Source organism: Mobula birostris, chromosome 6 (genome assembly GCF_030028105.1).
Source record: "Mobula birostris isolate sMobBir1 chromosome 6, sMobBir1.hap1, whole genome shotgun sequence".
Classification (NCBI taxonomy): domain Eukaryota; kingdom Metazoa; phylum Chordata; class Chondrichthyes; order Myliobatiformes; family Myliobatidae; genus Mobula; species Mobula birostris.
Window position 1 is genome coordinate 184,115,722 of NC_092375.1, and position 24,336 is coordinate 184,140,057.

At 41.5% G+C, this 24,336-nt stretch overlaps 1 protein-coding gene across 9 annotated transcripts in view; it reads left to right on the forward strand.

Annotated features, from left to right (window-relative positions):
• Window positions 1–24,059, forward strand: part of scn1laa (sodium channel, voltage-gated, type I-like, alpha) — a 157,128-nt gene extending 133,069 nt beyond the window's left edge. For all 9 annotated transcript variants that reach the window (XM_072259670.1, XM_072259669.1, XM_072259672.1 and 6 more), the window contains 4 exons: window positions 9,129–9,266; window positions 16,690–16,794; window positions 18,747–19,017; window positions 22,876–24,059. In XM_072259670.1, the coding sequence (XP_072115771.1) occupies window positions 9,129–9,266; window positions 16,690–16,794; window positions 18,747–19,017; window positions 22,876–24,059 (1,698 nt within the window). The remainder of the gene's footprint in view (window positions 1–9,128; window positions 9,267–16,689; window positions 16,795–18,746; window positions 19,018–22,875) is intronic.
• Window positions 24,060–24,336: the final 277 nt, after the last annotated feature.

Sequence of the window (24,336 nt, forward strand, 5' to 3'; positions counted from 1 at the left end):
TCCTTGCTGTTACTGCACTAGCCTCCCACTGGGTACGAGGGAACACCTTGTCAGGCCCTGGGGACTTATCCACCCTAGTTAGCTTCATGCTAGCCAGTACCCTCTCCCCAGTAATCTGTATACAGTCCATGACCTTGCTGCTGCTTTGCCTCACCTCTATGGGCTATGTGTCCATCTCCCAAGTAAATACAGATGGGAAAAAAATCAATTTAAGATCTCCCACATCTCTTTCAGCTCCATGTATAGATGACTACTCTGTTCTTCAATTTTGTCCCATGCTATCCTTTTGCTCTTAATACGTCTATAGGCACCCTTGGAATTCTCCTTCACCTTGCCTGACTGTGCAAGCTCATGGTCCTTCTTTTAGCCATCCTCATTTCCTTCTTAAGTGTTCTCTTGTACTTCTTACACTCCATAAGTACCTCATTCGTTCCTACCTGCTTATACCTGCTGTGCACCTTCTTTTTCCCAACCAGGGCTTCAATATCTCTCGAAAACCAAGGTTACCTACACCCTTTATTCTGATAGGCATATACAAGCTCTGTACTCTCAAAATTTCACTTTTGAAGGCCTCCCTCTTACCAAGTACACCTTTGTTAGAAAACAACCTGGCCCAATTCACACTTGCCTGATCCTTTCTGATATCATCAAAATTGGCCTTTCTCCAATTTAGAATCTCAACCCCGGCATCAGGCCTATCTTCTTCCATATTCCCTTTGATCAGTGTTATGATTACTGGATGCAAAGTGTTCCCCTACACAAACTTCTGTTACCTGCCCTGTCTTGTTACCATCCAAGTTCACAGACCTCCTGGAATCTATCCATGGACTAGGACTGATTGAGTGATTAGTGGTAATAATAGGTGGAAGGGAACAGGATGCCAAGATTTGAGACATCATTTTTTTAATATTTAGTTCACGATGTTAGAGATACCGCACAAAAACCGGAGCTCTGATCCACCAAGTTTGTTTCGGCCCTCAGTCAGCCACACATTTACGCAATCCTACATTAATCCCTGTTTTTATTCCTCCCCCAATTCAATTCAAGTTCAATTTCATTCAACCAGACATGAATACCCAAATGAGACGGCGTGACTCCAGGGACACGGTGCAAAACACAATACAACAGTCACACACAGCACCAAGCACGTGTAAGATATCCGTAAAGTACAGCTACACAAGAAAAATAGTTCAGGCCCTGACTCCACGTATGCCGCAGAAATCTGCAGTCGACTGCAATCCAGACTGTGTTCTGCCAGGCAGACACTAGGGGGCAGCGCAGCCGCCAGCCTGGAGTTTGGATCACATCCACTCTCCCAGTTTCTCTGACTCACCTGCACAATCGGATCAATTTTCAGTGGTCATTTAACCTACTCACCTATTGTACGTGTCTTTGGACTGGAGCATCTAGAGAAAACCCATACCAACATGGGAAGAGCATGCAAACTCCATCCAGATAGTATCCAAGTTCAATTTAAATCCAGTCCGTGTCTTTGGTTTTAAAAAGCAGCCACCTTACTACATATGCCAGTGTGCCTTTACTGAAACAATACATAGTGATATCGGGAATATCTATGCTGCTTTGTGTTTTTAAATATTTTCTTGTTATTTGGCAACTCAGTTAGTTGATTCTGTGAGGTAATGATTTATTTAGATTGTGAGGACTAGCATTGAAGGGAATTGAGTTCACATCCCACCAGACAGCTAAGGAATTAAAATGTGTGTAGCTAAGCAAATTTGAAAATTGAAAAAAAACACTATAATTAATAGAGAAAATGAATTTATCCAAATAATACCAAAAACTCCTTTGTGGTCTGGTATCTGCCATCCTTGTATAGTCAGGCTTTTAGTGACTTCAGACCACCAATGCAATTGCATATTGGAAATGCCCAGCAAATTACTCAGTCCAAGGACAATTAATATGTACCATGGATGTCCCATGCTATGCAGTGGGGAGTATTCAATCTGGCTGCATCACTATCTGGTATGGGGGAGAGGGTGTCACCGCACAGGATCGAAATAAGCTGCAGAAAGTTATAAACTCAGTCAGCTTCCATCATAGACATTAGTCTCTGTAGAATCCAGGCCATCTTTGACGAGCAATGCCTCAAAAATGTGGGGTCCATCAGTAAGGGCTCTCATTACCCAGGACAAGGCCTCTCCTCATTACTACCTCGGAGAGGAGGTACAGAAGCCTGAAGGCACACACTCAGTGATTCAGGAACAGCTGTTCCTGAAGGTTGATGTTCTGGAGCATGTTAATATTAAGGGAGAGAAGGTTTTGGAGTTGTTAAAATACATTAGGACAGATAAGTCCCCAGGGCCTGACGGAATATTCCCCAGGCTGCTCCACGAGGCGAGAGAAGAGATTGCTGAGCCTCTGGCTAGGATCTTTATGTCCTCATTGTCCACGGGAATGGTACCGGAGGATTGGAGGGAGGCGATTGTTGTTCCCTTGTTCAAAAAAGGTAGTAGGGATAGTCCGGGTAATTATAGACCAGTGAGCCTTACATCTGTGGTGGGAAAGCTGTTGGAAAAGATTCTTAGAGGTAGGATCTATCGGCATTTAGAGAATCATGGTCTGATCAGGGACAGTCAGCATGGCTTTGTGAAGGGCAGATCATGTCTAACAAGCCTGATAGAGTTCTTTGAGGAGGTGACCAGGCATATAGATGAGGGTAGTGCAGTGGATGTGATCTATATGGATTTTAGTAAGGCATTTGACAAGGTTCCACATGGTAGGCTTATTCAGAAAGTTAGAAGGCATGGGATCCAGGGAAGATTGGCCAGGTGGATTCAGAATTGGCTTGCCTGCAGAAGGCAGAGGGTGGTGGTGGAGGGCGTACATTCAGATTGGAGGATTGTGACTAGTGGTATCCCACAAGGATCTGTTCTGGGACCTCTACTTTTCGTGATTTTTATTAACGACCTGGATGTCAGGGTAGAAGGGTGGGTTGGCAAGTTTGCAGACGACACAAAGGTTGGTGTTGTTGTAGATAGTGTAGAGGATTGTCAAAGATTGCAGAGAGATATTGATAGGATGCAGAAGTGGGCTAAGAAGTGGCAGATGGAGTTCAACCTGGAGAAGTGTGAGGTGGTACACTTTGGAAGGACAAACTCCAAGGCAGAGTACAAAGTAAATGGCAGGATACTTGGTAGTGTGGAGGAGCAGAGGGATCTGGGGGTACATGTCCACAGATCCCTGAAAGTTGCCTCACAGGTGGATAGGGTAGTTAAGAAAGCTTATGGGGTGTTAGCTTTCATAAGTCGAGGGATAGAGTTTAAGAGTCGCGATGTAATGATGCAGCTCTATAAAACTCTGGTTAGGCCACACTTGGAGTACTGTGTCCAGGTCTGGTCACCTCACTATAGGAAGGATGTGGAAGCATTGGAAAGGGTACAGAGGAGATTTACCAGGATGCTGCCTGGTTTAGAAAGTATGCATTATGATCAGAGATTAAGGAAGCTAGGGCTTTACTCTTTGGAGAGAAGGAGAATGAGAGGAGACATGATAGAGGTGTACAAGATAATAAGAGGAATAGATAGAGTGGATAGCCAGCGCCTCTTCCCCAGGGCACCACTGCTCAATACAAGAGGACATGGCTTTAAGGTAAGGGGTGGGAAGTTCAAGGGGAATATTAGAGGAAGGTTTTTCACTCAGAGAGTGGTTGGTGCGTGGAATGCACTGCCTGAGTCAGTGGTGAAGTTTAAGAGACTACTAGACAGGTATATGGAGGAATCTAAGGTGGGGGCTTATATGGGAGGCAGGGTTTGAGGGTTGGCACAACATTGTGGGCCGAAGGGCCTCTACTGTGCTGTACTATTCTATGTTCTATGTTCTTCCCTTCTTTCATCCAGTTTCTAAATGGACATTGAACCCATGAACACTATCTCACTACTTTTTGCTCTCTTTTTGCACTTTTTACTTAACTTTTTATATATATATACACACACACATACTGTAATTTACAATTTTTAATTATTATGTATTGCATTGTATTGCTGCCACAAAACAATGAATTTCACAACATGTACTAGTGATATTATTCTGATTCTGAGTAATAAAGTGTGGCCATGCCAGTGATGGCCACGTTCATAAATACCAAGAAAACTAATTGTCTGTACAAGGAGGTTCTTGGCATTATCATGTAGGTCTGCACCACCCCTGCTGTTGTAATTCACAGGCTTCTTCCATCCCTCTTTCCAAGAGTATTCACCATTAATAAAAAAAATTGCCTACTTTCCCTTGAAGATGCCATTATGCATCTTAACATAAGCTCTTCACACCTTTAAACAGAATCAATGTTTTGAAAGATGATGCAGAATTGTTGTGTGTTTTCATTTTGAAATGTTGAGAAGTTGGGGCGGCACGGTAGCGTAGTGGTTAATAAGTCGCTTTACAGTAGCAGTGACATGGGTTCAGTTCCTGCCACTGCTTGTAAATAGTTTATACATTCTCCCTGTGACCGCATGAGTTTCCTCTGGGTGTTCTTATTAAATGGAAAGAATGCTCCACGTTTTGAGGAAGAGTTCACAGCCAACATGCTCATTATTTTTAATAGTTAACAGTCAGGAACAAGCTCTCATGAACATTGGACCTGCGGTTAAAATCAGGTGGAGTTTTTTTTACTTACTTCTCAAATTGCAACGGAAATCTGAAACTTAAAATTATAATTGTCCTTATTCCTACAAAGCTGTGTTGATAATTTGAATAAACCTTTGGGGTGGGATGGAAATGTAGTGATTAGCATAATGGCTTATAGTACAGGCAATCCAGGTACAATTCCCACTGCTGCCTGTAAGGAGTTTGTACGTTCTCCCCGTGACCACATGGGTTTCCTCCGGGTGCTCTGGTTTCCTCCCACAGTCCAAAGACCTACTGGTTGGTAGGTTAATTGGTCATTGTAAATTGTCCTGTGTTTAGGCTGACGGGCATGGCTCGAAGGGCAGGAAGGGCCACTTCTGCGGTGTATATCAATTAATGAATTAATCAATCAATCAATAAAAAGATAGAAAATAATAAATACATAAATAAAATTTCTGTAATAACAGATTGGGGAATAGAATTTCCACAGCCACCTCTTTCATATTAAAGTAAAATTTATTCTTTTGCTGAAGGCTGTCACCCTGAAATGCCAGCTGTCATTTCCTTCAATAGATGCTGATTTCCTCCAGCATTTTGTGTGAATTACTCTAGATGCCCAGCATCTGCTGAATCTTTTGTTACTCTTTTGTTGATCTTTAAAATAGAACTTCTGAGGGATAATTTTCTTGGAAGAAAGAGATCACAGGAGTATCCCTAGGAGCATGAAAATCTGCTAAAATTTGTCACAAGTGTCAGTTGGTTGCCTTATGCTTAGTTGTTCCTTTTGACTGGATATCGGGTAGTGTTTACTTGGTGTCTTTGGTAAATTAAAAAGAAACAATTTATTATTACAACTGAAGCCTCCAGCAACCCTTTTAGAACTGTTAGTCAGCTGTTGTTTGCTCAGTTTTGGCACTTAGATAAGTTACCCTACCTAAGGAAAAAAATAATTGCCTTAGAATGGGACACCACTGAGTTTTACTGGATAAAAGTCCTCAGATGAAAAGCCTGCTGTGGTTATAGATGGCAAAGTCAAAGGGTAGGGTGCAGATGAGGAAGAAGATCCACAAATAAACTCTTAAACTCAACTTCTCTCACTTTTATTTTTAAGAAAATAATAAAATTAGGATCAACACATGTGAAGTGCTGGATGGACTCATAGATCAGGCAGTATCAATGGAGAAAAATGAGTCGATGTTTCAGACCAATACCCTTAACTTCAAATACATATAATAATTGCCAATACCGTATATAATATATTATAAAGATCCAAGAGTTTGGTGATAACCTTATCTGGAGCTTTGGATGAGATGAGAAAGCAGATATTGCCTTTATTGATAGTGGGGGCTGCTGGAGTGGGAGAGGGATTTTGGGGTTCTGATGTTTCTATCATTCATTCTTTGGGATCTCTTGTTTTGTGAAGAGCAAGATTTTCAGTTTATTGTATACATTCTCTGATATTAAATTGAACCATTTGAACCATTGAGAGTGTGGCTAAACTTATTGATAGCTTATTTAATTCAACAAAAATATCTTTTGAGACAATTGTGCTACTCTGATAAGATGGGGAAGGATATATTGTGTCAATATAGTTTATCGCTTAGTTAGTAAAACAGTCATTACTGGGAGAAAGTATCTTGGGATTTTTGCTCTGCTTCATCAAAAACTCAATGTTAAAGTTGTCATATCTCTTTGACCTTAACCGTCCATATTCCCATAATGTTCATCTACCTCATTTCCCTCTAAGTTATCTTGCAGTCTTGAGCCTTGTACAGTAAATCTTCAATGGCGATCCCATGTGGAATCTGCATCCTTAATCTCCTTCCCAAAATCAATCTACTTCTATGTATCTGTTCCGCCCTTTAAGATGCTTCTTGACCACATCTGGGCATCTAGTCTAATGCTTCCCTCTGTGGTCACTGTCAATATATTGGTGTCCGTTTATGGTATTTAAATGTAAGGTATTACTGTAAGAATTAAATCTTTAATTCAAATTGCTGTCAGGACCATTACATCATTACAAGGATAGCATGTTTATATATGTTGAGACTTTATAAAGCACTGCTGAGGCCTCACATGGTGTATTGTAAGCAGGTTTGGGCCTCTTATCTTAGAAAGGATGTGCTGAATCTGGAGAAGGTTCAAAGGAGGTTCACGAGGATGATTCCAGGTTTGAATGAGTTGTCATATGAAGAACATTTGATGTCTCTGGGGCTGTATTCACTGAAATTTACAAGAATGAGGGGTGACCTCATTGAAACCTATCAAATGGTGAAAAGGCTTGATAGAGTGGATGTGGAGAGGATGTTTCCTCTGGTACAGGGAGTCCAAGACCAGAGGACACCACCTCAGAATAGAGGGACATCCTTTCAGAATGGAGATGAGGAGGAGTTTCTTTAGCCAGAGAGTAGTGAATCTGTGGAATATGTTGCCACAGGTGGCTGTGGAGGCCAAGTCTTTATGTATCTTTAAGGCAGAGGTTGATAGATTCTTGATTGGTCAGGACATGACGGATACAGGGGAAAAGCAGGAGATTGGGGCTAAGAGTAAAATAAAAGGGTCAGCCATGATGAAGTGGTGGAGCAGAATCGTTAAGCCAAAAGGCCTAATTCTGCTCCTATATCTTACAGTCTTATATACATATATTTTAAAAAAGTCAAAGACTTTTGACATTCCATGTGGACCAAATTTATCGGTGTAAGTTCTTGATTTTTGCATCTGGACATCTTTGAAACAAACAAGGAAGTGAAGTAATTACTGAATTCCTTCAAGAGGTGATCCCTAATGCTATGGGCTAGCATGTACCCATGCAAAGTCTCAACGGCAGTCCGGATTGGTTGAATATAACTGCCATCCACACACTGATGAAAATCAAAGACAGGAAAGGACAATAAAAGGAACTTGAAAAGAAGTTTGAATATGCATGGCAGGAGTTTGAAAGAACAGGAATGAGTATAAGAAAAATCTTTAGGCCAGGGTTTAAAGAAAACCTTTGTTTTTCTCAGTTAACTTGGTAAATTTATTTTATTAAGATATGGTGCGGAGTAGTCCCTTCCAGGCCTTTGAGCCACACTGCCCATTAATCCCCTGATTTAATCCTAGCCTAATCACAACCGGTACTGCGGGAGAAAACCAGAGCACCCAGAGAAAACCCGGGTGCTCCAGTTGTCCTGTTGTGGGTAGCGTGGAGGGCTGTCAGGTGCTACAGCGGGATATCGATAGGATGTAAAACTGGGCTGAGAAGTGGCAGGTGGAGTTCAACCCAGATAAGTGTGAAGTGGTTCATTTTGGTAGGTCAAATATGATGACAGAATATAGTATTAATGGTAAGACTCTTGGCAGTGTGGAGGATCAGAGGGATCTTGGGGTCCGAGTCCATAGGACACTCAAAGCTGCTGCGCAGGTTGACTCTGTGGTTAAGAAGGCATACGGTGCATTGGCCTTCATCAATCATGGGATTGAGTTTAGGAGCCAAGAGGTAATGTTGCAGCTATACAGGACCCTGATCAGACCCCACTTGGAGTACTCCGCTCAATTCTGGTCACCTCACTACAGGAAGAATGTGGAAACCATAGAAAGGATGCAGAGGAGATTAACAAGGATGTTGCCTGGATTGGGGAGCATGCCTTATGAGAATAGGTTGAGTGAACTAGGCCTTTTTCCCTTGGAGCGACAGAGGATGAGGAGTGACCTGATAGGGGTGTATAAGATGATGAGAGGCATTGGTTGTGTGGGTAGTCAGAGGCTTTTCCCCAGAGCTGAAATGGCTAGCACGAGAGGGCATAGTTTTAAGGTGCTTGGAAGTAGGTACAGAGGGGATGTCAGGGGTAAGTGTTTTTATGCAGAGCCGTGAGAGCATGGAATGGGCTGCCAGCAACAGTGGTGGCAGCGGATATGATAGGGTCTTTTAAGAGACTCCTGGACAGGTACATGGAGCTCAGAAAAATAGAGGGCTATGGGTAACCTTAGATAATTTTTAAGGTAAGGACATGTTCAGCACAGCTTTGTGGGCTGAAGGGCCAGTATTGTGCTGTAGGTTTTCTATGTTTCTAACCCCACGCGGTCACGGGGAGAATGTACAAACTCCTGACAGGCAGCGGCAGGAATTGAACCCGGGCCGCTGGTACTGTAAAGCGTTGTGCTCACCACAGTGCTACCGTGCCGCCCCACAGCGCAGTGGGGACCGGTGGTCATGGTCCATGGCATATAAAGCTGGGAACCCCTGCTTTCGACTAGATATGACCAAGTAAGTGAAGGATCAGGTGAGGGGGAAAACAATGGGACTGTAGTAGGTAGATTTCTTTTGAGGCAGTCAAAAGGAAGTAAGAAAGAGAGACAGGAGAGACAGAGTGAAAGAGAGAGAGAGATTAGAGAAAGTACCAATATCAATTTAGTCATAATACGTTTTAAGATATGATTTTGGGAGTTCTGAATTGTCTTTTAATACCACGTATATCAATAAAACATTAATGTAATGTAAAACAAAGCAAATTGATTTTTTTGTTCCTATTTGTAATTTCTTCGCCCTGAATTATATTTTTTAGGTGAAGCAGCAACCTGACTATGAATGCAATCTGTATATGTATTTTTACTTCGTCATTTTCATCATCTTTGGATCTTTCTTCACCTTGAACTTGTTTATTGGTGTCATTATTGACAACTTCAATCAACAGAAGAAAAAGATAAGTATTTTGACTGAAATAAAACTAATATGGCTAATTTGAATTTAGCCTTAAAGTTGTGTTCATAAGGTGCCAATAATGCAATAGATTTGTGCACTTCCCCTCAAGGTCAGATCTGTCAAATTACAGTGGACAACCACATAATGGGAAATATATGTGAAACTTCACACGTATCAATTGTAGAGTGTGTATTCCTTATTTTTATTCATCACCTTTGACAGAAGCATTATTTTTCCTTAAAGGTAGCCTGTTGTTTCATTGTTGTTTGGACTGTGAGAGTTTGTCTGGGTGACTGCATTTTGGCATCTTTGATGTCTCTTCTTCCCTCTTTAAATCTCACTACTTTTGGTCTTTCTTTATTTCATTTCCATTTTTGTTGTTTACATTCTGCTTCAATTTGGTGATAATAGACAATAGGTGCAGGAGTAGGCCATTCAGCCCTTCGAGCCAGCAGCACCATTCACTGTGATCATGGCTGATCATCCATAATCAATACCCCGTTCCTGCCTTATCCCCATATCCTTTGACTCCGCTATCATTAAGAGCTCTATCTAACTCTTGAAAGCATCCAGAGAATTGGCCTCCACTGCCTTCTGGGGCAGAGCATTCCACAGATCCACAACTCTCTGGGTGAAAAAGTTTTTCCTCAACTCCGTTCTAAATGGAATACCCCTTATTCTCAAATCGTGGCCTCTGGTTCTGGACTCCCCCAACATCGGGAACGTATTTCCTGCCTCTAGCGTGTCCAATCCCTTAATAATCTTATATGTTTCAATCAGATCCCCTCTCATCCTTCTAAATTCCAGTGTATACAAGCCCAATTGCTCCAATCTTTCAACATATGAAAGTCCCGCCATCCTGGGAATTAACCTCGTGAACCTCCGCTGCACTCCCTCAATAGCAAGAATGTCCTTCCTCAAATTTGGAGACCAAAACTGTACACAATACTCCAGGTGTGATCTCACCAGGGCCCTGTACAACTGCAGAAGGACCCCTATGCTCCTATACTCAACTCCCCTTGTTATGAAGGACAACATGCCATTAGTTTTCTTCACTGCCTGCTGTACCTGCGTGCTTACTTTCAGTGACTGATGAACAAGGACACCAAGATCTTGTTATACTTCCCCTCTTCCTAACTTGACACCATTCAAATAGCAATCTGCCTTCCTGTTCTTGCCACCAAAGTGGATAACCTCACATTTATCCACATTATACAGCAATTGCCATGCATCTGCCCACTCACCCAACCTGTCCAAGTCATCCTGCATTATCTCAACATCCTCTGCACATTTCACACTGCCACCCAGCTTTGTGTCATCTGCAAATTTGCTAATGTTACTTTTAATCCCTTCATCTAAATCATTAATGTATATTGTAAATAGCTGCGGTCCCAGCACCAAGCCTTGCGGTACCCCACTAGTCACCGCCTGCCAATCTGAAAGGGACCCGTTAATCCCTGCTCTTTGTTTCCTGTCTGCCAACCAATTTTCTATCTATGTCAGTACCCTACCCCCAATATCATGTGCTCTCATTTTGTCCACTAATCTCCTATGTGGGACCTTATCAAAGGCCTTCTGAAAGTCCAGGTACACTGCATCCACTGGCTGTCCCTTGTCCATTTTCATAGTTACATTCTCAAAAAATTCCAGATTAGTCAAGCACGATTTCCCCTTTGTAAATCCATGCTGACTCGGACCGATCCTGTTACTGCTATCCAAATGTGCTGCTATTTCATCCTTTATAATTGACTGCAGCATCATCCCCACCACTGATTTTTCACTATTTGGTGAAGTTGATTTGACAGTATATGTATCTGATTCTGTTTGTAACCCAAATAGGTGGTTTGCAGCTACAATTTGAATGAGGCCTGAATTTGGTTGTATTATTCCTCCTGTATGCTTACGCAAGCCCAAACTCAATGAAGTCCCACATACAGACAAGGAACTATGTGCATAAAATGCATGGCTCCCCAAGTGTATTAAGCTAATTGATTCTAACAATATTAACGCCATCCAGTTTGGGCCAGCAAGGGCAAAGGCAAAGGAGTGAGTAGGGATAGTTTGGAGTAATTCAGAGCGGGTCGGAGCATTATAAAGGGCCTTAGAAAAACTCATAAACATGAGAGATTCTGCAGATGCTGGAAATTCAAAGCAACACACACAAAATGCTGGAAGAGCTCAGCAGGTCAGACAGCATTGATGAGAATGAATAAATAGTTGCTGTTTCGGACCGAGATCCTTCCTCAGCACTGGAAAGGAAGGGAGAAGATGCCAGAACAAGAAGGTGGGGGGAGGGGATGGAAGAAAGCTGGAAGGTGATAGGTGAATCCAGGTGGATAGGAAAGATAGAACACTGGAGAGGAAGGAATCTGAAAGGAGAGGAGTGTGGACTACAGGAGAAAGGGAAGGAGGAGGGGACCCAGGGAGAGATGATGGGCAGAAGAGAAGAGGCAAGAGGCCAGAATGGGGAATAGAAGAAGAGGAGAGGGGGATGGAAACATTTTTTTTACCAGAAGGAGAAATTGATATTCATGCCATCAGGTTGGAGGCTACCCAGCCAGAATATAAGGTGTTGCTCCTCCCCTTTGTGGATGGCATCATTATGGCAATAGACCGTAATGTCAGAACGGGAATGGGAATCAGAATTGAAATGTTTGGCCACTGGGAAGTTTGCTTATAAAACATCAAACTCTTTGCTTTTCTTGGTACAAGCAAAAGATGACTGTAAAGTTCTTTGAACCATTTTCAGAGTGGTCGCTCAGACCTGTAAAGGAGGGAGGACCTTCTGTTTGTTAGAAAAGCTTCTGATCAATGTCTTCCATTTGGTGTGGAGGCCTGACTGGCTTAGGATCTTAGTGAGGGCGAGCTGCTTGGCCATTTACACCTCTGTCTGAACATTAGCATCAGGCTGACTTTGGGCATAAACCAAATGACCAAGGAACTCCTAACAGCCAATTTTTAATTGTCATCAGTCTGATCTATGAAAGAGTAGTTGCCACGATAAACGTATCACTATTACTTATATCTGATCATTCACATGTTATGTTTTTATACTTTATAGTTTGTTAAGTATTTATTGCTCCGTTCTTCTCTTCTGGTTTCTAATTGTTTTATTTTGTGTTTTGCATATGATTATTTTGTATATGGTTGTTTTGCAGAGTGATATCTGCATATGGCTATTTTGCATATGATTGCTTTGCATATGATAATTTTGCATGATTATTTTTGCATATTATTATTTTGCATATGATTAGTTTGCATATTTTTCTCTGCTTCTGGTTCCTTGTTGTTTTCAATGAAGTGAGTCTCCATTAGACTGACGTATAATCTGTTTATCTGAATCTCTGTTGTTTCAGTGCAGTCTTCAATCTTCGAGCTTTATTCTCTGTTTACCTCTCTCTGTTCTGTTCTCGTGATCTATTTTTCCCTCTGCTTTCATGTGTTGTTTAGTTTTCTCTCCTCTTTCCAGTTCTGTGTTCTATGTGGCTGAAAGACAGTGACTGATTGCAGAATTCAGGGCAATGGAAGCAGGGAGAAGAAGTGTTGACAAGGGTAGCAACCACGAAGAACGCAATCACTAAGAAGCTGCCACATCCATTACACTGAGAAATATGATGCACTGAAAGATGCCCCACTTCCCTTGCAAGATCATGTTTTTTGATTGGCTCCCAAATACTGCATTATAACCAGGGCATTCTGTATGTATCTCCTTTCTTTTAATTCCAGCGAAAAATTATTGATTTTTGTAATCTTACTCAGTAATGTGATAAAATTGCAGGCATGTATAGAATCAGGGAATTTTTCTTTATTCATGTGGTCCAAGATTCTTTTTTCACAGGGTCCTCATTGAGACAAACTGTCAATTCACATGCTGTAGGCAGGTGATTATTCTTGGAGGGTTGTTTCTGAGGTACTCAGCTGGGGAAATCAGAACAGCCCCCTGCTTCTCCTCTTGGAAAGCCCACATCTACATCAGGGCAAAGTTTAAAGTTAAAAATATTAATTGTTTAACTGCAACGAGTATTGAGACAGAACTAAAAGCTAATTGGGACTGATTGCCTTGAATATAATATCATTCAAGTAATGAAATCGTTGTGGAAAGCACAATAGTATTTGCATGGTAAGCCTGGAATATCCCAAACTTCCAGATGTCATGTAGAAGTTAAAGAAGCAAAGTACATTTATTATCAAAGTATGTATTCAGTTTACAACCCTCAGATTCATCTTCCCACAAAACAAAGAAACACCATGGGACCCATTCAAAGGAAAACATCAAACCCCCAACACACAAGGAACAAATCACACAGGCAGCCACTAAAATATGAGCGAAAAACACAGAATATAAATCATCAAGCCACAAGTCTTCAAAACGGTCCAGGAATACTATTTCAGCACAGCTCTGTTTAGTCCAGTGTCACGTCGCTTCCCCACTGCCGACCGCTGTGCCAGTTAGATGTTGCAGATATAAAATTTGAGTGCAAATTGTTGGAAGTGTAAAGAAATTGCAGCTATTCTGTGTACTAAGCATAGATGAAATGAAAGTAAGCTAGGGATCTCAATGGACAAATCTTAGTCACAAAAAGAATCGAGCTATATTGACATGGTATTTGCATAGCAGGGGAATTAAGGGTTATAGGGAAAAGGCAGGTAGGTGGAGACAACCGAATGGCCAGATCAGCCATGATCTTTTCGAATGGTGGAGCACGCTCAATGGGCCAGATAGCCGACCTCTGCTCCTATTTCTTATGTCTTATGATAAAGTTACAAAATTAAGGATCAGTGGAATTGAATGTCAGCAGTTTTCTTGGAAATAGTGCTGTGTGGTCATTAATCCATATCAATTTAAGAAAGTAGTTTGGTACTTGGGCATTTTTTTTGCTTCATGTACTTCAGCGATCTCACACTTGTGATGTTTTGAAAGAAACAACATCTCTCACTACCGTAACTAAAAGAGAGTTGCTTCGTATGTATCAGCTACGCATTTCTTGGATCTTTGATTTTGATTAATCATCTTCAGATGATATACACATATAGATAGACTCAGTCACTAAATTTATACAAGTTGTCTTTGGTCATTCAATGCCATTACAAAGGAAACAACAAACCCTCATCATTGGTTTTCGGCAAACCCACAAGATGCCAAGATCAATGAAACATCAAACTACAAGTCGTCAAAACCCAGTTAAGTGTGAGGTGGTTCATTTTGGTAGGTCAAATATGATGACAGAATATAGTATTAATGGTAAGACCCTTGGCAGTGTGGAGGATCAGAGGGATCTTGGGGTCCGAGTCCATAGGATGCTCAAGGCTGCTGCACAGGTTGACTCTGTAGTTAAGAAAGCATACGGTGCATTGGCCTTCATCAACCATGGGATTGAGTTTAGGAGCCGAGAGGTAATGTTGCAGCTACATAGGACCCTGGTCAGACCCCACTTGGAGTACTGTGCTCAGTTCTGGTCGCCTCACTCTAGGAAGGATGTAGAAACCATAGAAAGGGTGCAGAGGAAATTTACAAGGATGTTGCCTGGATTGGGGAGCATGCCTTATGAGAATAGGTTGAGTGAACTCGGCCTTTCTCCTTGGAGCAACGGAGGATGAGAGGTGTACAAGATTGATCGTGTGGATAGTCAGAGGCTTTTTCCCAGGGCTGAAATGGCTAGCACGAGAGGGCATAGTTTTACGATGCTTGGAAGTATGTACAGAGGAGATATAAGGGGTAAGTTTTTTTTACGCAGAGAGTGGTAAGTGCGTGAAATGGGCTGCTGGTGACAGTAGTGGAGGTGGATCCAATAGAGTCTTTTAAGAGACTCCTGCACAGGTATATAGAGCTCAGAAAAATAGAGGGCAATGGGTAACCCTAGGTAATTTCTCAGGTAAGGACATGTTCAGCACAGCTTTGTGGGCCGAAGGGCCTGTATTGTGCTGTAGCCTTTCTCTGTTTCTAAATATATGTGCAGGCAGTGATATTGGTTATAGTATGGAGTTATGGAGACTGCTCCCAAAAGCCCAGAAGTCTCATTACTACATAAACCTGCACACATCACGGTGGACTTCACCAGGAATGTTTTCCTTTCCCCTCGACTTTTGGTCCTGTAGAGAATCACCGATTTACTGTATTAGCATGTCGCATGTTCTAAACCTCATCACCAGTGCACTGCACTAGTGAACCTTGCACTGGTACATCTGAACTCGAGCCCCATTGAGTCCAGGTGCTTTCTAACGTTGCGCTAGGGGGTCAGATACATTTTGTGCTCGATCCCTTCACATGACACCAGCCATTGCTGGTGCATCTAGCATGGTTCCATTTACCTGATGGGGTTACCAACCTTAATTATAAAGGTAAGTCTCACTAAATATTTTGCTCACTTTGATTCATTATAGAATTATATTTTTGATTAATCAAATATTTAAAAATAATTTTTCAATATATTTGAATCAATGTATTTTTTTCCAAAATATACCTAATTATCAAAAGCATTTATTAACAATATGTCAGGGCTTAGAAATGGCAGGACTGAGATAGGGGCAAGTCTGCAGGGCGTGTCATCACTGTTCCACTTATTGCTCAGCTGGTAGAGTGAAGACCTCATGCTTACTGGGAATCATGTGACTGCTAAAGGGTTGTAGCAGCTTCAGGTCTGGTTCGAAATTAAGCAGACTGAGGGCTCAAAGGGCCGCAAGGGCCCATTCCAAGCTGTATCTCAATAAATAAAAAATAAATTATCCTAATTTACTGAGCCACATAGCAACAAGACAAATTTTAACCTATTTAATGTTGTTGATAAATAAACTTTATAGATACAAATGTCAATGTTAATGGACAACATATCAAAACTAAATTATGCAAATTAATGTTAAAAATCTGTTCTCAAGGACAGTAGGAATTCCTTATACTGTGAACAATGTTTTCACCATTCACCTCCTGAAGCTTTGTGGTCTTTTTCAATTCAGACCAGGGTGAATCTTGGAAGGAGTGTCACCAGAAATTGCACTAGGCAAATCAGTGATATTTATCAAATCGTTTCTCTAAAACCATTGAGCAGTAAGTCTAAGATTGGGCCAAAACTTTGAAGTACGAAAAGTGCAAAAGTTAGCAAAGTTCTATAAACTCCAATATAAGTTGGAAAAAAAAGGGAAAAGTAAAGCTTTTATTCTTCATCATTTTCAAATTTATATTTACAACCTATAAATATAGTTATGTAAAATATTTATGCTTTTGATGCAGCAGCCTCTTTTAGTAATACAGTTCAAATAATCTGATGTTTATTGAGCTAGAACAGGGGATCCCAACCTGGAGTCCATGATATAAAAAATGGTTGGGAACCCCTAGTCTAGAAGGCCATGGAAGCCTGACGGAATGTTGTAAAATTAGCATTCGTTTGGCTGTGAATGTGATTATAACCAGTATGTTTTTGTCATTTTACCTTGGAGGTCAAGATATTTTCATGACTGAAGAACAAAAGAAATACTACAATGCAATGAAGAAGCTAGGATCCAAGAAACCACAGAAACCTATACCAAGGCCCTTGGTAAGAGCCATTAATTTAACATATATCAAGAGCAATTGTACAATTTTCACTATAATACTGAACTCAACAGTGTAAATGGAGGTTTGAGTAATTGGAATCAAAGAGGCAGGAAGTAGGTGACGAAGACAGGAGGAAGGAGTGATGAGGCTGGATGAGAAAGAGCCACCATTTTGATGGCAGCAAATATCATTAACCTCCAGGAGGACCATAGTCTTGTCATAGGGTTTGGAGGTTTGCATGCCTCAATGACTCGGAGAGCTATGTTAGGTGGAGAATTAGCCTTGTGCTTTGGCTCTTGGTAGTGTTACCCATGCCAAACAGTTCAAAGAGTAGATGCCACACTAAGAGTGGTCCACCAGTCCTCCAGGTTTGGGGGTCCAGTTGAAAATTTTAGGGGATTTTGTGAGTGTGTGTGAGAGAGAGGGAGCGAGAGAAAGAGAGGGGAAGAGGTGCAGGTGGGGTTGTTTCATGAGATATAATCATTTTATTTAGAAACCTACCTGTGGTGGGTTCACAGCATTTAAACTGGGGCCAGTGCAGTCTCCAAAAGCACTGTGAGAATCTGTGCTTACACACGTGACGTGCTATCTGACATCTGGAGGCCTAATCTGATGACGTATAAAATGGTGTACACATGGAAAAATATGAGATTATGTACTATGACAGACTAAACAAACATAGAGTATTTTTTTAAATGGTAAGTGATAATGATTTGTTGATGCTCAAAAAGACCTGGGCATCCTTGAGGGCATGTCAATGAAATCTAACATGCAGGTGTAGCAGGCAACTAGGAGGATGAATGATACGTGAGTCTTTAATGTGAGAGAATTTAAGTACAAGAGTAAAGATATCATACAGTAATTATATGGGTACGATAAGACTAGATGGGAAACATTGTGTACAATTTGGCTTTTCTTTCTGGAAAAAGGATATACTGATTGTAGATGGGTGGTGGGTGGAGATATGTCTCTGCCAAAGGAAATCCAAGGTGTAGCACCTGCTTAGCACCTCTTCGCCCATGTTCAGGGACATGGGAAGCCATGGGAGCAGATAGTGGATGGTCGTATGAGCAGCTGGTGCATATCACAAGTCCTGGTTATACACCCAATCTCGCCAGGCAGACAGTCTCTGAGGAGTATTGATAATGGCTGAGCCCACCTTGTAAAGACGCTGCCTAGAGGAAGGCAATGTCAAACCACTTATGTAGACAAATTTGCCAAGAGCATTCATGGTCAAAGACCATGATTGCCCATGTCGTACAACACGGCACATAATAACGATGATGAAAGGAAGTGTAGTAAAGATTTGCCAAATTGGTTCCTCAGATGACAGGTCTGTCAAATGAAGAGAGAACAAATTGACTACTTAAGCAAAATTAGAGATGATCTCAATGAAATAAATAAATTTCTTGGAAGGTGTGCTAGGATAGATGTGGAGAAAATCTTTTCCTTGGCTAAGGAATCTAGAATTATGGATCATAGTCTCAACATAAGGTTTAGACCTTTTAGGATCGAGGTAATATTTTTTCACTCAGAAGGTTATATAATATGGGCAATTTCTACCCTGGAGTGCTGTGAGACTTGTTCATTGATTTTATATTGCTGGATACTGAAATAAATAAGTGATATGGTGATGAGAGAAGACAATTTCTGAAAAAGAAAATTGACCATAATTTTATTGAGTATTGGAGCAAGTTTGAGGAGAGTTTTGATTTTTCTGTTCTTCCTGCTTTTCTAGCTTTATACTTTATACTTTATTGTCGCCAAACAATTGGTACTAGAACGTACAATCATCACAGCGATATTTGATTCTGCGCTAGAGTAGAACTTCATTTTTCTATGATGCGTGTCTTTCCCTACTTATTAAGAAAACTAGCTTGGATATGTTGAAAAAAATATTTTTGCAGGTGGCACCATTAGTAACTAATATATCTGATACTGTTTGTTTTATAGAACAAGATTCAAGGCATGGTGTTTGATCTCGTAACCCAGCAAGTTTTTGATATCAGCATCATGATTCTCATTTGCCTTAACATGGTCACCATGATGGTAGAGACTGATGATCAAAGTAAAGATATGGATAACATCTTATATTGGATCAACATGGTTTTCATAGTTCTGTTCACGAGTGAATGTGTGCTTAAGCTGATTGCGCTTCGCTACTATTACTTTACAATTGGCTGGAATACTTTTGACTTTGTAGTCGTCATTCTTTCTATTGTAGGTAAGAACATTATAAGGCTTAAATCACTGTCCAAAAAGTGTAATTTCTTTTGTTATTTGTCTTTGAACTCAAACATAATGGCTTTGCTGTTTGACTAAATCTTAGGAATTACAGCTATTTTGTGAAAGATATTTAGCAGCAAAATTATTCAACAAAACTTGACAAGTACCTGCATTAAGTTCAAAAGTTTATTAGATACTGTGAAACAATGTGAAACTGTAGGTAATTACTTGTCTGATGTAAATTCCAAATAGAATAGAGGTTTTGTAATATTTTCAGTGTAAAAAAGCATTAGGAAATATTAACAATGTTTAAAATTGAGTTTTTTTAACCATTTGTTTTATAATAGGATGCAGTTGGTGATATGTTTATATCTGTCTAGTTAGGATCACAGAAACAGGCCCTTCAGCCCATCTAGTCTGTGCTGAACCATTTAAATTGCCTACTGCCATCGATCTGCACTGGAACCATAGTCTTCCATCCACGTACAAGTTGTTTACTGTTATTTAACTATATACATTTGTATAACGTCTATAACCATATCATGTACTGTATATAGAAATGAGAAAAAGCTCCTTTGAGCCAGGGTGTAAAGCATAGTAGTACACATAATGCACAATAACTTTTAATGGTAAGGATAAAAACTACAGTTGAATCACACGTAAATAACAAACTGAAGTGTATTAATATTCATGTTGTAAGGTACAAGACAGATTAACCAGTGACACTTTGATTACAATGTGGCAGGGATTTCAGAAGCCCAGGGGAAGAAACTGTTTCTCATCTAGACAGTTCTTGTTTGTATGCATCGTAGTCTCCTGCCTGATGGTAGAAAGTCAGAGAGGATGCGGGATGGATGGGTGGGATCCTTAATAATACTAAGGGCCCTGCATACGCAGCGCTCCTGATAAATGTCCCCGATGGATGGTAGGGAAATCCCTATGGTCCTCTCAGCTGTTCTCACAGTCCTTTGTAGGGACTTCCGGTCTGATGCTTGGCTGCTCCCAAACCAGATGGAGATGCAGCTTGTCAGGCATTCTCAATGGTGATCTTATCCTATCCAAACCTCTCTTAAATGTTGAAATCAAGCTTGCGTCCACCAGTTGCACTGGCAGTTCATACCACACTCTTATGACCCTCTGAGTGAAGAATTTCCCCTCATTTTCCCTTTAAATTTTTCAGCTTTCACCCTTAACCCTCTGGTTGTAGCCCCACCCAACCTCAGTGGGAAAAACCTGCTTGCATTTATCCTATCTATACCCCTCATAATTCTGTAAACCTCTATCAAATCTCCTCTCAATCTTATACGTTCCAAGGAATAAAGTCCTAACCTATTCAATTTTCCCTTATAACTCAGGTCCCCCAGTCCCAGGCACATCCTTGTAAATTTTCTGTGTACTCTTTCAACCTTACTTACATCTTAGCTGTTAGGTGACCAAAACTTCACACAATATTCCAAATTGGGTCTCACCAATGTCTTAGGCAAATTTAACTTCATTTAGTGAAAAAGATCTTGGTATTACTGGAGTAAATACTATGTTCTATGTTCTATGTTCGTGACACTTCTCACGCTCTTAAACTTTTCGACGATTTTAAGTTCCCTGGCCCCCACCGCTTTATTTTCACCATGGATGTCCAGACCTAATCAGTTCCCCTCTACCACCACTCTGCTCCGTCTAGTGGAATTAGTCCTTACTCTTAATAATTTCTCCTTTGGCTCCTCCCACTTCCTCCAAACTAGAGGTGTAGCTATGGGCACCCGTATGGGTCCTAGCTATGCCTGCCTTTTTGTTGGGTTTGTGGAACAATCTATGTTCCGTGCCTATTCTGGTATCTGTCCCCCACTTTTCCTTCGCTACATCAACGACTGCATTGGTGCTGCTTCCTGCACGCATGCAGAACTCGTTGACTTTATTAACTTTGCCTCCAACTTTCACCCTGCCCTCAAGTTTACCTGGTCCATTTCCGACACCTCCCTCCCCTTTCTAGATCTTTCTGTCTCTGTCTCTGGAGACAGCTTATCCACTGATGTCTACTATAAGCCTACTGACTCTCACAGCTATCTGGACTATTCCTCTTCTCACCCTGTCTCTTGCAAAAACGCCATCCCCTTCTCGCAATTCCTCCGTCTCCGCTGCATCTGCTCTCAGGATGAGGCTTTTCATTCTAGGACGAGGGAGATGTCTTCCTTTTTTAAAGAAAGGGGCTTCCCTTCCTCCACTATCAACTCTGCTCTTAAACGCATCTCCCCCATTTCACGTACATCTGCTCTCACTCCATCCTCCCGCCACCCCACTAGGAATAGGGTTTCCCTGGTCCTCACCTACCACCCCACCAGCCTCCGGGTCCAACATATTATTCTCCGTAACTTCCGCCACCTCCAACGGGATCCCACCACTAAGCACATCTTTCCCTCCCCCCCCTCTGCATTCCGCAGGGATCGCTCCCTACGCAACTCCCTTGACCCCCCCATCCCTCCCCACTGATCTCCCTCCTGGCACTTATCCGTGTAAGCGGAACAAGTGCTACACATGCCCTTACACTTCCTCCCTTACCACCATTCAGGGCCCCAAACAGTCCTTCCAGGTGAGGCAACACTTCACCTGTGAGTCGACTGGGGTGATATACTGCGTCTGGTGCTCCCGATGTGGCCTTTTATATATTGGCGAGACCCGACGCAGACTGGGAGACCGCTTTGTTGAATATCTACGCTCTGTCCGCCAGAGAAAGCAGGATCTCCCAGTGGCCACACATTTTAATTCCACATCCCATTCCCATTCTGACATGTCTATCCACGGCCTCCTCTACTGTAAAGATGAAGCCACACTCAGGTTGGAGGAACAACACCTTATATTCCGTCTGGGTAGCCTCCAACCTGATGGCATGAACATCAACTTCTCTAACTTCCGCTAAGGCCCCACCTCCCCCTCGTACCCCATCTGTTACTTATTTTTATGCACACATTCTTTCTCTCACTCTCCTTTTTCTCCCTCTGTCCGTCTGAATATACCTCTTGCCCATCCTCTGGGTCCCCCCCCCCTTGTCTTTCTTCCCAGACCTCCTGTCCCATGATCCTCTCGTATCCCCTTTTGCCTATCACCTGTCCAGCTCTTGGCTCTATCCCTCCCGCTCCTGTCTTCTCCTATCATTTTGGATCTCCCCCTCCCCCTCCAACTCCCTTACTCACTCTTCCTTCAGTTAGTCCTGATGAAGGGTCTCGGCCTGAAACGTTGACTGCACCTCTTCCTACAGATGCTGCCTGGCCTGCTGCATTCACCAGCAACTTTGATGTGTGTTGTCTTGGTATTACTGTTTGCTAAATTGTGGTGTATAACTGCAGTGCTCAGAAAAATTCACAAATCTCACACAAACCTTTGGTTTTATAAACTGTCATAAATGAAAATTCATCATCGAGCTGAGGAATCATTAAAGAAGAAGGTTTCTCTCTGGGTGCTCCAGTTTCCCCCCACAGTCCAAAGATGTACTGGTTGGTAGGTTAATTGGTCATTGCAAATTGTCCCGTTATTATATCAGGATTAAATGGGAGGGTTGCTGGGTAGCATGGCTCAAAGAGCTGGAACGGTCTATTCTGTGCTTATTAAGTAAATAAATAAACAACTTCTAAGTTTTCATATGTGATAAAGATGATAAAATACAATGAAAATTGGACCAAGACAGCAAGATATTTCTGTATTATGAAGTTATAAAATAGTCTTGATATTGATTCTTATCATTTGTGATATTTTCTCAATTGTTCAATGTTGTGTTGTTCTTAACATTGTATGAAATGTATAGTGTATGTGTTATAACACAAAATAATTGGCAAAATCTAAATAATTTGTATTTTCTTTCCTCCAGGCATGTTCTTAGCTGACATCATTGAAAAATACTTTGTGTCGCCAACCTTGTTTAGAGTGATCCGGCTTGCCAGAATTGGCCGTATCTTGCGCTTAATCAAGGGTGCTAAGGGAATCCGCACGCTGCTGTTCGCGCTGATGATGTCCCTTCCTGCCTTGTTCAACATTGGTTTATTGCTCTTCTTAGTCATGTTCATTTATGCCATATTTGGGATGTCTAATTTTGCTTATGTGAAGAAGGAATCTGGCATTGATGATATGTTCAACTTTGAAACTTTTGGGAACAGCATGATCTGCTTGTTTCAGATCACCACTTCTGCTGGCTGGGACGGGTTACTGGCTCCAATTTTAAACAGTGGGCCACCAGACTGTGATCCTGCAAAAGATAACCCAGGCAGCCCTATCAAAGGAGATTGTGGTAATCCGTCAGTTGCTATTCTATTCTTTGTTAGTTACATTATAATATCTTTCTTAATTGTCATAAATATGTACATTGCTATTATTTTGGAGAATTTCAGTGTTGCTACAGAGGAAAGTGCTGAACCACTGAGTGAAGACGACTTTGAGATGTTTTATGAAGTTTGGGAAAAGTTTGATTCAGATGCAACTCAGTTTATGGAGTATGGTAGATTGCATGATTTTGCAGATGCCTTGGAACCACCACTTCGTGTGGCAAAGCCCAACAAAATACAACTCATAGCGATGGATTTGCCCATGGTCAGTGGAGATAGAATTCACTGCCTTGATATCTTGTTCGCCTTTACAAAGCGTGTGCTGGGTGAGGGTGGAGAAATGGATGCTCTTCGACAGCAGATGGAGGAACGCTTTATGGCATCTAATCCATCCAAGATATCCTATGAGCCCATCACAACCACTCTGCGACGTAAGCAGGAGCACGTGTCTGCAACCATCATTCAAAGAGCTTTCAGGCGATACCTGATGAGGCGAACTCTGAAACAAGCATCTTTCATGCTCAAAGAGAAAGGGAAAACGAGCGAGCTTTTACCAGGCAAAGAAGAGATGGTGATAGATAAATTCAATGAAATCTCCACGACAGACAAAACTGATATGACTCCTTCCACCACATCCCCACCATCCTATGATAGTGTAACAAAACCAGACAGAACCAGGGAAGAGAAAGAAAAAGAAGACAGAGGCAAAGATATAAGGGATTATAGAAAGTAAAATGCAAACAAATCAAAAAGGATCCACTTTGTATGACATTGTTTACAGCTTTTAAGTGTGACCCAACCGTATCAACAGACTCCATTTGGAGATCTATGCCAAACAAACGATTAGTATATAATGAGGTCACTGACCCTCACCAGAAGCCAGTGACTCTGTATAGTGGGGGGGAGGGGGGTGGTATGGTTGGAGAGTCAGCAGATGGAATAGAAGGTTACTGTTTTCACTACTGGTTGACACTGCTGAAGAGGAAAGTCTAAATAGCTCCTAAGACTGG